The 12067-nt window shown below is 51.0% G+C and overlaps 4 protein-coding genes across 4 annotated transcripts in view; 2 read left to right on the forward strand and 2 right to left on the reverse strand.

Moving 5' to 3' along the window:
- Window positions 1-253: 253 nt before the first annotated feature.
- On the forward strand, window positions 254-569 carry EJ05DRAFT_440953 (uncharacterized protein; the record flags this gene model as incomplete). Its single annotated transcript, XM_033741959.1, has 2 exons — window positions 254-331; window positions 387-569. Coding segments are annotated over 2 exons (261 nt in total), but the record flags the coding sequence as incomplete, so codon positions are not given.
- Window positions 570-998: 429 nt separating this feature from the next.
- Window positions 999-4430, reverse strand: EJ05DRAFT_441077 (WD40 repeat-like protein; the record flags this gene model as incomplete). Its single annotated transcript, XM_033741965.1, has 3 exons — window positions 999-1907; window positions 1956-4197; window positions 4261-4430. 3 exons carry the CDS (start codon window positions 4428-4430, stop codon window positions 999-1001), a joined length of 3321 nt encoding a protein of 1106 aa, XP_033598795.1.
- Window positions 4431-7977: 3547 nt separating this feature from the next.
- Window positions 7978-10069, forward strand: EJ05DRAFT_62764 (family A G protein-coupled receptor-like protein). The gene is made up of 4 exons (XM_033749816.1): window positions 7978-8547; window positions 8601-8805; window positions 8856-8920; window positions 8972-10069. Exons 1-4 carry the CDS (start codon window positions 8243-8245, stop codon window positions 10005-10007), a joined length of 1611 nt encoding a protein of 536 aa, XP_033598796.1. The 5' UTR covers window positions 7978-8242; the 3' UTR covers window positions 10008-10069.
- Window positions 10070-11490: 1421 nt separating this feature from the next.
- Window positions 11491-12067, reverse strand: part of EJ05DRAFT_477516 (uncharacterized protein) — a 1521-nt gene continuing 944 nt past the window's right edge. The window contains exon 2 of the mRNA XM_033744266.1: window positions 11491-11949. Coding sequence (XP_033598797.1) covers window positions 11623-11949 — 327 coding nt within the window. The 3' untranslated portion in view covers window positions 11491-11622. The remainder of the gene's footprint in view (window positions 11950-12067) is intronic.

Below are 12067 nucleotides of genomic sequence, written 5' to 3' on the forward strand. Positions count from 1 at the left end.
GAAGTTTACCAGCCAACTCGGCACGACGTCGGGCGATTTTTTATTGCCAAGACGAGCAACCAGGCGCGTTGGAAGGTACTACTAATTAATTACCTAGGTAGCAGCTCCCGAGACGTCGACGAGCGCCAGATATCACAAACGCTTCGATACTCAAACATAGTCTCTCGTTCAGCAACAAAATTCAACATGGTGTGCATCCTCAAGTTCACTTTTGCATCGCGCTGGAGGATAGAAAGCTAACTTAGCTCAGCTCGACCGTCTCATTGGGCTCGCAATGCTAATCGTGGCATCCGCAGTCTTTCTCTATTACTCCGTCTGGACGCTGTTCATGGTACTATAGAGACCTCTTCATGCTGCGCCAGATACTCAAAGCTGACTGTGTGTAGCCATTTGTTGACGAAGACCACCCATTGCATTCCCTCTTCCCACCACGCGTATGGGCGATCCGTATACCCGTTATTCTGATTCTGCTTGGTTCCGCGATCGTAGGCTCGTTCTTGAGCATTGTCATGATAAGGAGCAATCGGAAGAAGGCATTGAAGGCGGCGAAGGCCAAAAAGGCTTCATGAGACTAACGATGTGGGTACGGATGTAGGACACAAAAGGGGTACCGGCAAGAACAGGAACCAGAACAGGATGGTCGCATATTCAGGTGTTACATGGGCAACGTCTGCACGATATAGCATCGAGATGTTTAAATGCTATATAAAGTTACCTCGTGGAGCAAGCTTTAGGTTGGTTGCAGGGTGCTACATGGCAGTTCCCATGCAGCTTCACCAGTCCTGTCTCGTGATGGATTAGTTCCCCAAGCATGAAACTGCACGCAACCCTCTGGCGCTGCTTCCCCCAGCTCAGCGGGATTCATGTTCTCCATCAGTCAGTTGCATCCGACATAACTGGCAGCTGTCGGCCATTCGAGCGCCGATTCCAATACACGAGCAAAGCTTGCGATGCCTCCAGATGTCATCGTTAGAGCTCACATCACCTACAATACAACATTAGAATTGAGTAAGTGGAATGATTGATGGAGGATGGCTCACGTGACAGTCCTCCCCGTCCCCTCCGGCAAGCATCATGGGTAAGTCGACATTGGTGTTTCCTTCTGCCTGCTGTTGTCTCAAATGCCTTGCAATCTGTAAGAGCATGCTCTGAGTAAGGAATGCATCTGACCCTCCGCCTCCATCTCGTGCCCTGTCATTCTCACTCGTGATTTGGTACTCGTCTTGGATTCTTTTCCTGCTGGGAAGGCCTCCGTGAGCTATACGTGATTCGTCGTCAGAGTCGATATCGCCTTCCTCCTCAGCCGCATCGTCGTCTTGCCTTTGGCTTGATGATGCCCTTGCTCGACCATCCCGACGGCGTCGTCGACTGAAATTAATCGATGAAAAATCCGAAGAATCGGCTGCTTTGACACCTATGCCATTGCGAGCATCGGAGCGCGAGCGCGCGTCAGGCGAGAATATCTTTATCGTGTGATCGATACCTGACACCGCAATCATCGGTTCGTATGGATGACCCTGAACCACGTTTACGACTTCTCCGTCTCCTTCCAATATGTTCAGCAATTTGCTTGTCTTCCGATCCCATATGAACAAGTGGCCTGAGTCGCTCCCACTGACGACGTATTCGTCTTCTAAGCCATAAAAATTGACGTCCTTGACAGTTTTGACGTTGCAGTGCCCTTTGTATATGCGCGTATGAGTGCCACACGGCACCGAAGCCTCGACTTTCTCCTTGCGAACCCGTCTCGAGAAATTGGAGCGCCAAAATATTCTATTGGCAAGCTCGTCCTGCTCATCAACATCATCATCGTCATCATCATCTTCCTCCTCTTCATCTTCACTAGATGATGCGGCATCGTTACCGCTCATTGATTCGTCGTCTTCTGAATGTCCCACGGCGCTGTTCTCATTGACTGCAGCTGCCGCATCGCGTAGTGCTTCAATAGGCAGGACTTGTTCATCTTCGTCTTCGCTTTGGTCATCTTGGACTGAGTCTGAGAGGTCGACTCCTAATGGCGCTGCGTCAGATGTTGAATCCGCCTCTGTTCGTGGACGGTCTCTAGTTCTTAGGGTCGCTTGGTGCACCCGTGGATCCTCCTCCTCCTCTTCGCCCTCGCGGCGCTTGAAACGTTCCGCAAATGCAGCTTCGGCAGCAATGATTCCGGCTTCTCCACGACCCATACCTCCAAATGCTCGATCGACAAGTTCGAAATTGATGCCTTGCGCAGCGTTCATCAATAACCCCCTTCCGACCTTGAAAGCCCAGAATCTGAGCGCAGTCCTACGATCTTGGACGGAAGCAGGCCCATCAGCACTGCTCGAAAGATCTGCGAAGGGTATTCGAATAGCTCGCGCAAATGCCATGACAGCAGCCTTCTCCGTTGTAAATGTAATTCTGTTCTCGTCCACCTCAAAGCGAGACGCATCAACATCCAAGACCGAGTTGTCGCTCGCAAGATCTAGGAGATACGGGATTAGAATCTCGTGAATAGCCTCTTCTGCAGCTTCGTCATCTGGTATGGGAAATCGGGTACTGCCTCGCCTGCCCTTGTTCGCACAGAATCCTTCTGCAAGAGCGCCAATGCCGCTGTCCAGCCAGAGATATATAGCTTTCATGAAATCGAATCCGAATTGTTGGTGTCTAGGTATAGTTCGTTCGTTGGGGACAGGGGTGATAGTAGTAAAGTACTGGTCAATCATTGCATCGCTAGCGCCTCCCATTCTGAGTCTTCCCCCGAGGATACGCGCAGTGATTCCGGCAGCTTGCACGAAACGACGGGCAGAGCCACGGTCATCTCGGAGTCGATTCTGGAAAACAACCTCCAGCTCGGATGGATCAACAGGATACCGCCACGATTTCATGATATCGTCCATCTCTGGTAATATGGAGGCGCTCAGGCCTATGATAGAAGTAAACTCTGCGGCGTGACCAGTCACATCGACAGCCGATGAGGATTTCGGTTGACCAAGCGTGAACATCTGCTTCCGCAAATCTATGGTAGACTTTGAGATTCGATAGCTTAGTTTCTCTGATTCGCCTAATGAAGCCTCGCCGGACGCAATCTGAGGTCTCCGAGACTCTATAGGTATCTCTTCGCTTTGACCATTCTCGTACTGTACCATGAGTGACATTTCTTGCTCTGCGGGTTCTGCGCTGTCAGTACGCGGTCTGGAATCAGCCCTTGCAGCCCCTTCATTGGATATTGCAGATTGTGACAGTCCAGTCCGTTTACGCTTGCGATCATTATAAGTCTTTGCGCGATTGCTATTTCCTTTCTCGACAGTCGTGTACTGGATGGCTTCACTGGCGTCCGGCGTCCGATTGATGTCAAAGTTGTAGATGTGGTCTCCGGACCAGCTCACGATGAGTTCGTTGGGGTTAGAGTCACTTATCTTGCATGCTGTAATATGGCCACTATCACTCCTTCTCATGGTACGCTTGCCATGGGGCGCAAACTTCTTGACACATCGAGTGGCTTCAGAAAGGGCATCTTCCTCGTGTTGCGAAGTCAAGTCATTCCGCAACAAGTCACCACGTTCTGCAGCCCTGTCCCGTCCCAGCATGCGGCGATCATGAAGAAAGCAGTGCAGATGAGCACCTCCAAGTGCAATGTAATGAGGCTGACTAGGAGAACAGGATATGGTATTGAGATCTAAGCCATACTTCTTGTACGAGATCAAAGGCGGAGGGGCATTTCGGCTGGACAGGGAGGATCTTCGGGAGGGTGCAGGATATGCTGAAGATGGCTGGCGAACGTCCCACTGTCGGACCTCGCCATCCTCGGAGCAGGTCAAAAAGAAGAAAGGCGAAGACTCGGTTACTATCCTCTTGACACGGTCGCCGTGGGACCGGAAGACTTTTGCATTGCTGTCTCCTTCGCTGAGGTATCTTACTCCATTATAAATGTTGTTTGCGCCGGCTCGGGAGCGGAAGTTTGACGCAGAATCCGAAGAGGTAGTTTGGCCTGAATACTCGATATCGAACACACGTATTTCGGAATCCCCAGCAGCGCTCACGATTGTTCTGTCATTTGAGTGAGGCATGAACTTGACAGAAAATATGTTGGCATGATGGCCTGTAGCAATGGTTGTTGTGAATTGGAACTGGGAAGTGGAGGAGTCAGGGAGATAAGTATGTATGTTGACATGCTGATCGTCTGAGCCAGAGGCAAGGAGTCTACCAGAGCGTGACCAACTATCAACAAAGTCAGCAAGAAGGTCCGTCAAATGTAGTGATGTGTGTTGAAAAAATACCGACCTCAAAGCATTGACGCATCCTTGATGTCCGTCGAGCTCATTGACAATGTCCAGGTCATGAACCCATTTCTGATCGCCATAGAGACCTCGAACGTGAGAGTATCGGTTCTTGCTGCCAGTGGAATAGCCAAGTTCTCGATTTAAAAGCCGATCGAAGACGACGGATGTCATAATGGTGGTGGTCACCGAGGGAAGCAGTGTCGGCTATTGCCTAGCCTATGAGTGGGGGAACATCTGATGACGCAAGTCTGGAGGCTGAGATGGTAGTGGAAGAGCGCAAAGGAAGCTGCTCGCGGTACATTGCAACATCCGCAGTGCGAGCGGGAGGGTAAAACGAGGCAAAGCTTCATCACAATGCTTTCCCTTCTGTCTTAGCTTGTCAGGCGGAAATGCGGAGCTATGATGTGATGGGGAAGCTCTTGATGCCTCAGGCCACAGACATCCTGGGTAACACTGACAACCTTCCCGGCCAATATCCCCAGGCCGGAAAAACATTGTGAAGGCAGATGGGTAAGGCTAACAACCTTCCGACATGTCCTCGAGGGTAAGGCACTGCGACACACTTCCATTCACCCGCCCGCCGCAAATTCAAGATGTTGGTCACTAGCTGATAGTGAATGAGAAGAGCCAGAACATAAAACGCTAGTAGTAGAAGATCAAGCTCGATCGCGGAGCAGAAGCGAACATGTCTATTTTAGAACATCTAATGACTGAGGTCTACATGGTATGCACTAATTTACCTCATGCTGGGAATATAGCCGACAGTAGGCCAAGTTCGATCAAGCAATCATCCCTTCATGTATGGATCCCTGTATGTATTTGAAATATTCCAACTCGTCAGAAGCATCTTACAATATATAGTCGGCAAAAGAAAAGAAAAAAAGTCATTCGTGTACGTATACGTAGTCATCAAGCAAGTGTAAGCTTGGCATGCAAGGCAGTTCCAACTCAGCCCTGGCCACATCAAGATGCGTAGAATGCCGCGAGGATGGCTGTGTATGAAGCCAGGCCTTTGCCTAGACCCGACAACTTTCACTGGTAATTAGCACGTTCCCAACAAGTCTGGGGTGCATACAGTGAGGGGGATCAAGAAAGGCACAATACTGTTACTAAGGAAGTGTTTCTACCCATACCTGAGGGCTGGTACAGAGAGGACTAGGATGTTGCTGAGGCGAGCTGACGTCCGTCACGAGCCAGATCCCGGGCTTATGGAACACGAATGGACCATGTCAGCCAGGTAAGAGTAGTGAGTGTGATCGTACATAGATTTGTATGTCCGTCACACAGCTCAGTATATGCGATTTTCAGAGAGGGTGCTCTTGAGAAGGATAGGCATTGCTGCTTTGATATCCGAATGCTTGACGGGTAAGGAGAATTAGAGGTGCAGTAACAGTCAATGGAGATCCATTTGACCGCTTCCGGTGGTTTGCCCACCAGGACTGCAGGAGCGATAGGAGCGCACACAGGACGGCCTGAAGCAGGCCGGAGCTCCCGTCAAGGATGCCGCTACCAATGGCAGCAATATCACCAACCAAGCATTGAATAGACGGATCAACACAGTCAGCATGTCCTAATGATATACACTGGGACTGGGTCGCAGTGGACTGTGCACAGACGAGGCAGATGGATGCATCTCGGTCTGGTGGTGTATAGGGCTAGGGAGCGAGGGTCCAGGGGCGAAAGATTGGAGTCGGATCAATGGGTTGTGGTAAGTTCTGGCGGAGATAAGAGTTGGCTAGATAGGTTGTTCCTAATCGACAGGATCTCGGCATATCCAGAGTGATGTGTGCTTTGTTCGTGCAAATGTGCACACGGTCTGCAGATCTCTCCAAGGTTGTTCCTTGCATTACTAGAGTTTGGAGGGGAGATTCGCAGGTGTGAGCGAGCAGGCGATCCATTGCCAGACCGTTGGAGCAGAGCTAAGAAGACAACAAAGCAAAGAGAACAAGATTTCTCCATCTGGTATGTAGATGCAAGCGTGGACAAGAAGGACGGAGTAAGGTGGTGGTGGTGGTGGTGGTAGCGGTGGTGGCAGACCGGGAGCGGTATAACGGGAGATTATAGCTATCTAGCGAGTCATGGATAGAGCTGTCAAAAGTCCGGTAAATAGAATGGGAGGCCCAATCCCAAGCGTGAATGGAGGACGGGAGTATGTGATATGTGGTATGATGCTTACAGCAAGGCTGTTCGCTGTCACGCTTTGTGCTGACGACGCGAGACTAAGCAGGAAGCCATCGGAGTGAGGCGGATCAGCCAAGGGATTGGAACAAAGGGTAGTAGTATAAGTGGTATAAGTGAAGCAGGAAGAAGCAAAACAGCAGGACAGGCTGTCTGGGAGAGATTATAGATGTATATAATTACTATATGTCTATGTAAGACAGATCGAAGACGACGAGATGAGACAGATGATGTGGGGATGAAAGTCAGGCAGACTAACTAGGCACTTCAGGCATGTGAGGCCCCCGAGTACTGGCGGGGTGGAGCGAGCTGTGCTGGAATGTGCTGTACTGTACTGTCCTATACGTACTGTAAGCTGTCAGCTCCACCCGCACCCGCCGCCAACCCGCCGCCAACCCGCCAAAACCGCCCAAACCGCCCAAACCTGAAGTCATTCCACCCACCCCGCCGCCTAATCTGACCCTAATCTTGGGGCGTCTAGGGGGGTGGGAGCTAGGGGCATCTCAAGACTTAAGGGCGTGTACTGTACTGTTGGGCCCGTCGCCTTTCCCCGGGCGTCTCCCTGCCCCCCTCCCCCCTACATAGCTGCCCGAGGTACCGGGACTTTTGCTCCCCTTGTCCCCTTATTACTTAGCGACAACCGGCCGATCTGATAATTAGAGAGAGAACGGACCTGAACCATCTACTTTCTGGTTTGACAATTAACATCTTACCAGTGACATCCTTGTCGCTATATCGTGATGCTGATGCTGATGCTCCTCCGTCCATGTCCATCCATGTCCGCGCTCGTGCTTCTTGGATGGTTCATCGCTGTACCGTAATACCACTTCATCTGATCTCATTGTCCTTTTCGTCCTTCTCCTCGTCGTCCGTCCGTCCTATTCTCCGCATGCAGCACCACCGCAAGCATGCCTACGGCACGTCCGTTCAAAGCTGCCTGTGCTTGCGGCTATCCGCGACCAAGTCCTGGGAATGGTCCTCCTGATCTCTTACTCCTAGCTCAGCTTCTCGTCCTGCAGCCCGCTACGCCCGGCCAGAGATGAAAGGTGAAAGGTGAGAGGTGAGAGGTGAAAGGCGCAAGGTGCGATGTGGGATGTGGGGCGTGATAAGTGAGGGTGAGGATGAGGGTGAGTGCGCATTACTGCACCAACTATCCATGACGGAGATGGATGCAATGTAAACCTCCAAAAGACTAGCTATGCTGCTTCTCTCGTCTCGTGTCTGCCTTACCTCGTCGTCTTCATGCTTGCTGTCAATCCAGATCTGAGCCGCCATTGTTACTGTTTGTTCCTTTTCTCTGGAACCTGTTCACTTCTCTCACCACTTCCTTGCATACATACCACCACCACCACCATCCTCTAGCTCAACTGTCGAGTGCCACCACAACTCGTACTCGTCACTCTGTGTAATCCTTTCCCTTATCCATCTTTCCTAATTCTCTTCTTCACTTCATTCCCACCTCTCTCCCCTCTCTCATCTTCACTTTCACGTTATGCTTCCGCTTCTGCTTCACAGCCTGGCTTCTTCCTAAACCACGTCAATTCATCTTCACTGTCCTTCGCTCCAATTGCGCACTTTTCGCTTACCCCACGGACCATACTCCGCATACTGTCTCGGCTGCTGGCCTTCTTCCAAGTGGTGTGCCTCATCTTCATGACCTCGGACTTGTACCGGTGAATGGTTCATCTCAAGAGGGTAGCACCTTTCCGGGCGATCGTCTTCGGCGATCAAACCACTGCCGCTACGTTCTTGGTTTCGATCTTCCAAGTCTCCTGTTTCTCCTCCATCTGCCGCCCTCTCACATCATGCACTCTTCAGTATCTCCCCCTTCAGCCGTACAGTCTGGTGGAGGGAACGTCTTCACCGACCATCAGCTACGAGACTTGGAGATTGCTGAGAGATCAATGTCATGCCTTTCATTAATGGGCTCACTCTTCATCATGACCACTTTTGGCGTATGGCCAACCTTTCGCAAACCCATCAATCGACTCGTCTTTCTTGCATCCATAGGCAACTTGCTCTGCAACATTGCCACCCTTATATCAGTATCTGGCACCATGTATGGTGCTAAAAATCCACTGTGCCAGTTCCAGGCATTCTTGATCCAGATGTAATAGCTCCTATCATCATCATCATCATACTCCTTTAGCTCACCTTGCTTAGGTTCATTCCTGCCGACTCTCTGTGGACCTTTTGCATGGCACTTAATGTATACCTGACCTTCTTCAAGAACTACGATTCCGCTATGCTACGCTCGCTGGAGAAGTGGTACTTTCTTGCCTGTTATGGAACGCCGCTACTCCCCGCCCTCATATTCCTCATCATCGATCACGCCTCCAAGGGCGCGCGGATCTATGGCCCAGCCACTGTGAGTTGTAGGGGTTACTCAGCACGCCAGCTACTGACGATTTGCTACAGCTATGGTGTTGGATTGCAGTTGAGTGGGACTGGATGCGCATCGCCTTCTTCTACGGACCCGTCTGGTGAGTGGTCATACCTGTTTTCAACATACCCTGTCTTCTGACTCAGGCTAGGATCATCATTGCCGTCACGACCACAATTTACCTCGTGACAGGCAAAGACATTTTCAAGCAGCGTGCTGCTTTGAGAGCATTCTCCAAGGACCAGCCACGGCCACCAATGCCAATTCCAGTGAATCCATTCATGAGTGAGGGTCTCGCCGTGCGGAAAGTTACAGAAATCCAAATCACCCACGAGACCATTCGACCTCAATCCCCGGATTACCAGGCAAAGAGCCTAGAATCAGAGGATGGAACTCGGAGTTCTTTTGCCAGTACCAGGAAGCTGAGCCATAAACCAACACATAATCTTACCAACGGCACTTCCCCTTTCACCCGGCTGGCAAACGACCCCTGGCCGTACACTGAAGGTGCTACAGGAGAGTTGCCAGGCGAGAATAACCCGAATTTCTCGACTACAGTCACTGCGGGTAGATCGCCTCAGCAAACGGAGACTGAACGACAAGAAGAAGACACTCAACCAACCAAGCGCGAGGCGAGAGTTGCCAAGCGTGAATTGAAAGCGCACCGAAAGAAGTCTGCCGCAGCAAGACATGCGAACTCGGCTGCATGGGGATACGCCAAGGTTTCCATGCTCATGTTTTTGGCACTGTTTGTCGTCTGGGTGCCCTCAACTATTAATCGAGTGTACTCTCTTGTACGCCCCCAAGAGCCCAGCTTTGCACTGTCTCTGCTCGCCGGTCTCGTTCTGCCACTACAAGGCTTCTGGAATGCCGTCATCTACATCATAACGTCGTGGGGACAATGCAAGGATGCCTTTCACAGCATCTTTTCCCGATATTGGCGTTCTCGCTCGACCAGAGTTGCCACTCGCCACGGTGGCTTCGCTTCCCCCTTTCACAAGCGCATGCCTGTCCTTACCGAGAGCATCCACGACTTACATAGGTATAACGACCGTGGCCTAGATCACAGCTTCGACGACGAGTCTACTTCTACGCCTGACCGCAGCTTGCATGATCCCCTCACCCGTCGTGAGGATATTGAGCTCGACACGCCTGTGTCCTACTCTGGAAGTGAAGCACAACGCTGAACTCATAGTGCGTTTCAGTCCGTTGTATTTGCGCAACGCAGCACAGCATTACTGTCACAAGTCTCTGTGCGCCCCACATTCCGCACCCGCCATACTTTGCTTGGATCTGCTTGGATGTCTCCCTTACACCATCACCATCTCGCGAGCATCCGTCACGGTTCGTCTAGCTCGACCATGTACACGACATCTAGATGACACCACCACCTCTCCTATAATCTGCTCAAAAGACGTGTATGACGTGTTATAGATACGGAGTCCCTTGATGCGCTTTGTTTGTTGCATATATACCCCCCCCCCCCCCGCGCACCGCAGGATCTGTTCACTTTTGTACCACGAAGACCTAGGTCCTGGACAATAAATCCGCCAGCCTACCACGGTCATCGTCAGACGGCTCTCACAAATGACTATAGAAGGCTTGAGAAAGTCGTTTCCGAATTTTTTTTTCTTCTCTCGACTATATACGCCGTGGTCGTAAGACTGGGGTGGATTCGCCGAGGCGGCAGTGTATGCCTGCCTGCCTGCCTACCTCCCTACCTACCTACTAGGCTAGATAGAAGTATGAAAGCACTAATAGTAGTAGTGTGTCGACGTGTAATCTCTGTCCCGGGTGTGCACGCCCCTTTTTCACTTCCGTATCTCGGGTGCTCGCGAACGGACCGTATGTCTGTGTCCCGTGTTCCCGTGTGGACCCATACATACATACGCTGTGGACACAGTTAGCTGCCCTGATGTGATCCCCCAATCATCGCCGCAGTCTCTCGATTCCCAAATGTATTCTCCACCCTCGACACGATACGCATTACTCCCCTGCCCCTGAACTGACGTGTTGCAGATTTACGTGCTGCTCGAGACGCCAGGGTTCCTTGCTTGAACTTTGTTTTCAGTCTTGTATAATGTGCTATAGGTATATTCGTGTGGAACGGGACTTGAAGGGGCGATTCTGAATTACGGTTGTCAGGAGTATACGATACATAGAGCACATGTGGGCGAAGAATTGAAGTGCAGGAGCTAGGTCACCTGATACTCTATCGTTCTGGCAGTCGTATTGAACTCATGAACAACCCAACCGCGATGGACCCGAGAAACAGAATGCCCACTGTAAGGGTGATAGGTTCGGCATGGATGGCCACGACAACACTGACATGCCACAACGTACTAAAGTAATAAGACTGCCAGCACATAGCCTGCGGAAACGCTGCTGTTTCGGAACCAGATGCAAGGGCATTAGTGGAAAGGCTGTTGTATTCGTCTTGTGATACACGGACATGGCTAAAGCATATGCATCGAGATATGACTGGGATGATAGTGCTCGAGTCCTTGTACCGCCCTACGGTGTGCCATGGAAGTTTATGTGGAAGGCCGAAGCCTCGAACTGTGTCGAGAAGCAAGAAGCTGGAGTCTTACGTAGCGACTACTTGGCATAGTCCCAGTGTGCAGGACGGATGGTGTAGATCGAGAAATGCGCGTGCAAGATATGGTGTTTTGCTCGTCAGACACATCAGACAATATCACATTACTGAGCCTAGTCCGTCCGACAGGCGCATCGATATCCTGTAATTGACCAATATACTCCGAAAACGCCCCAAATCAAATAACAATTGAAAATTGAAGCCTACTACTCCGTGTCCTCGACCGTGCCCGCGCCAGGCACACACATCGACGTCCCAACTTCCAGGTGATTGCATTCCAAGCCACTCTCCCTGTTGAGCGAGATCAGAACGTCGACCGTACAGCCGTGATTCCTCGCTATGTTCACGCAGATGTCCTCGTCCTTGATGACGTATTTGACCGCGCCTTCGGGGCAGTTTAGCGATTGCGAGGGCGCCGAGGACGACGTGCCGGAATCGAGGAAGCGGAACACGACGAGGAGGAAGACGAAGCAGACGAGGACGAACGGCAGGATGTAGCGGTATGCCAGCAGGTTCTGTGCGCGAAAATACGTCTGCTCATTTCGTGTTAATAGGCCTTCTTCTTCTTCTTCTTCTTCTTCTTCTTCTTCTTCTTCTTCTTCTTCTTCTTCTTCTTCTTCTTCTTCTTCTTCTTCTTCTTCTTCTTCTTCT

Source organism: Pseudovirgaria hyperparasitica (assembly GCF_010093815.1).
Source record: "Pseudovirgaria hyperparasitica strain CBS 121739 unplaced genomic scaffold EJ05scaffold_11, whole genome shotgun sequence".
Lineage (NCBI taxonomy): Eukaryota > Fungi > Ascomycota > Dothideomycetes > Acrospermales > Acrospermaceae > Pseudovirgaria > Pseudovirgaria hyperparasitica.

What these genes read in the sequence shown, in the direction of transcription:
- EJ05DRAFT_62764 (XM_033749816.1), top strand. Translation starts at nt 8,243, where the DNA reads ATGCACTCTTCAGTATCTCCCCCTTCAGCCGTACAGTCTGGTGGAGGG. An exon ending in CAGGCATTCTTGATCCAGAT is followed by an intron (nt 8,548 to 8,600) that starts GTAATAGCTCCT and finishes CACCTTGCTTAG; the next exon opens with GTTCATTCCTGCCGACTCTC. An exon ending in GGATCTATGGCCCAGCCACT is followed by an intron (nt 8,806 to 8,855) that starts GTGAGTTGTAGG and finishes GATTTGCTACAG; the next exon opens with CTATGGTGTTGGATTGCAGT.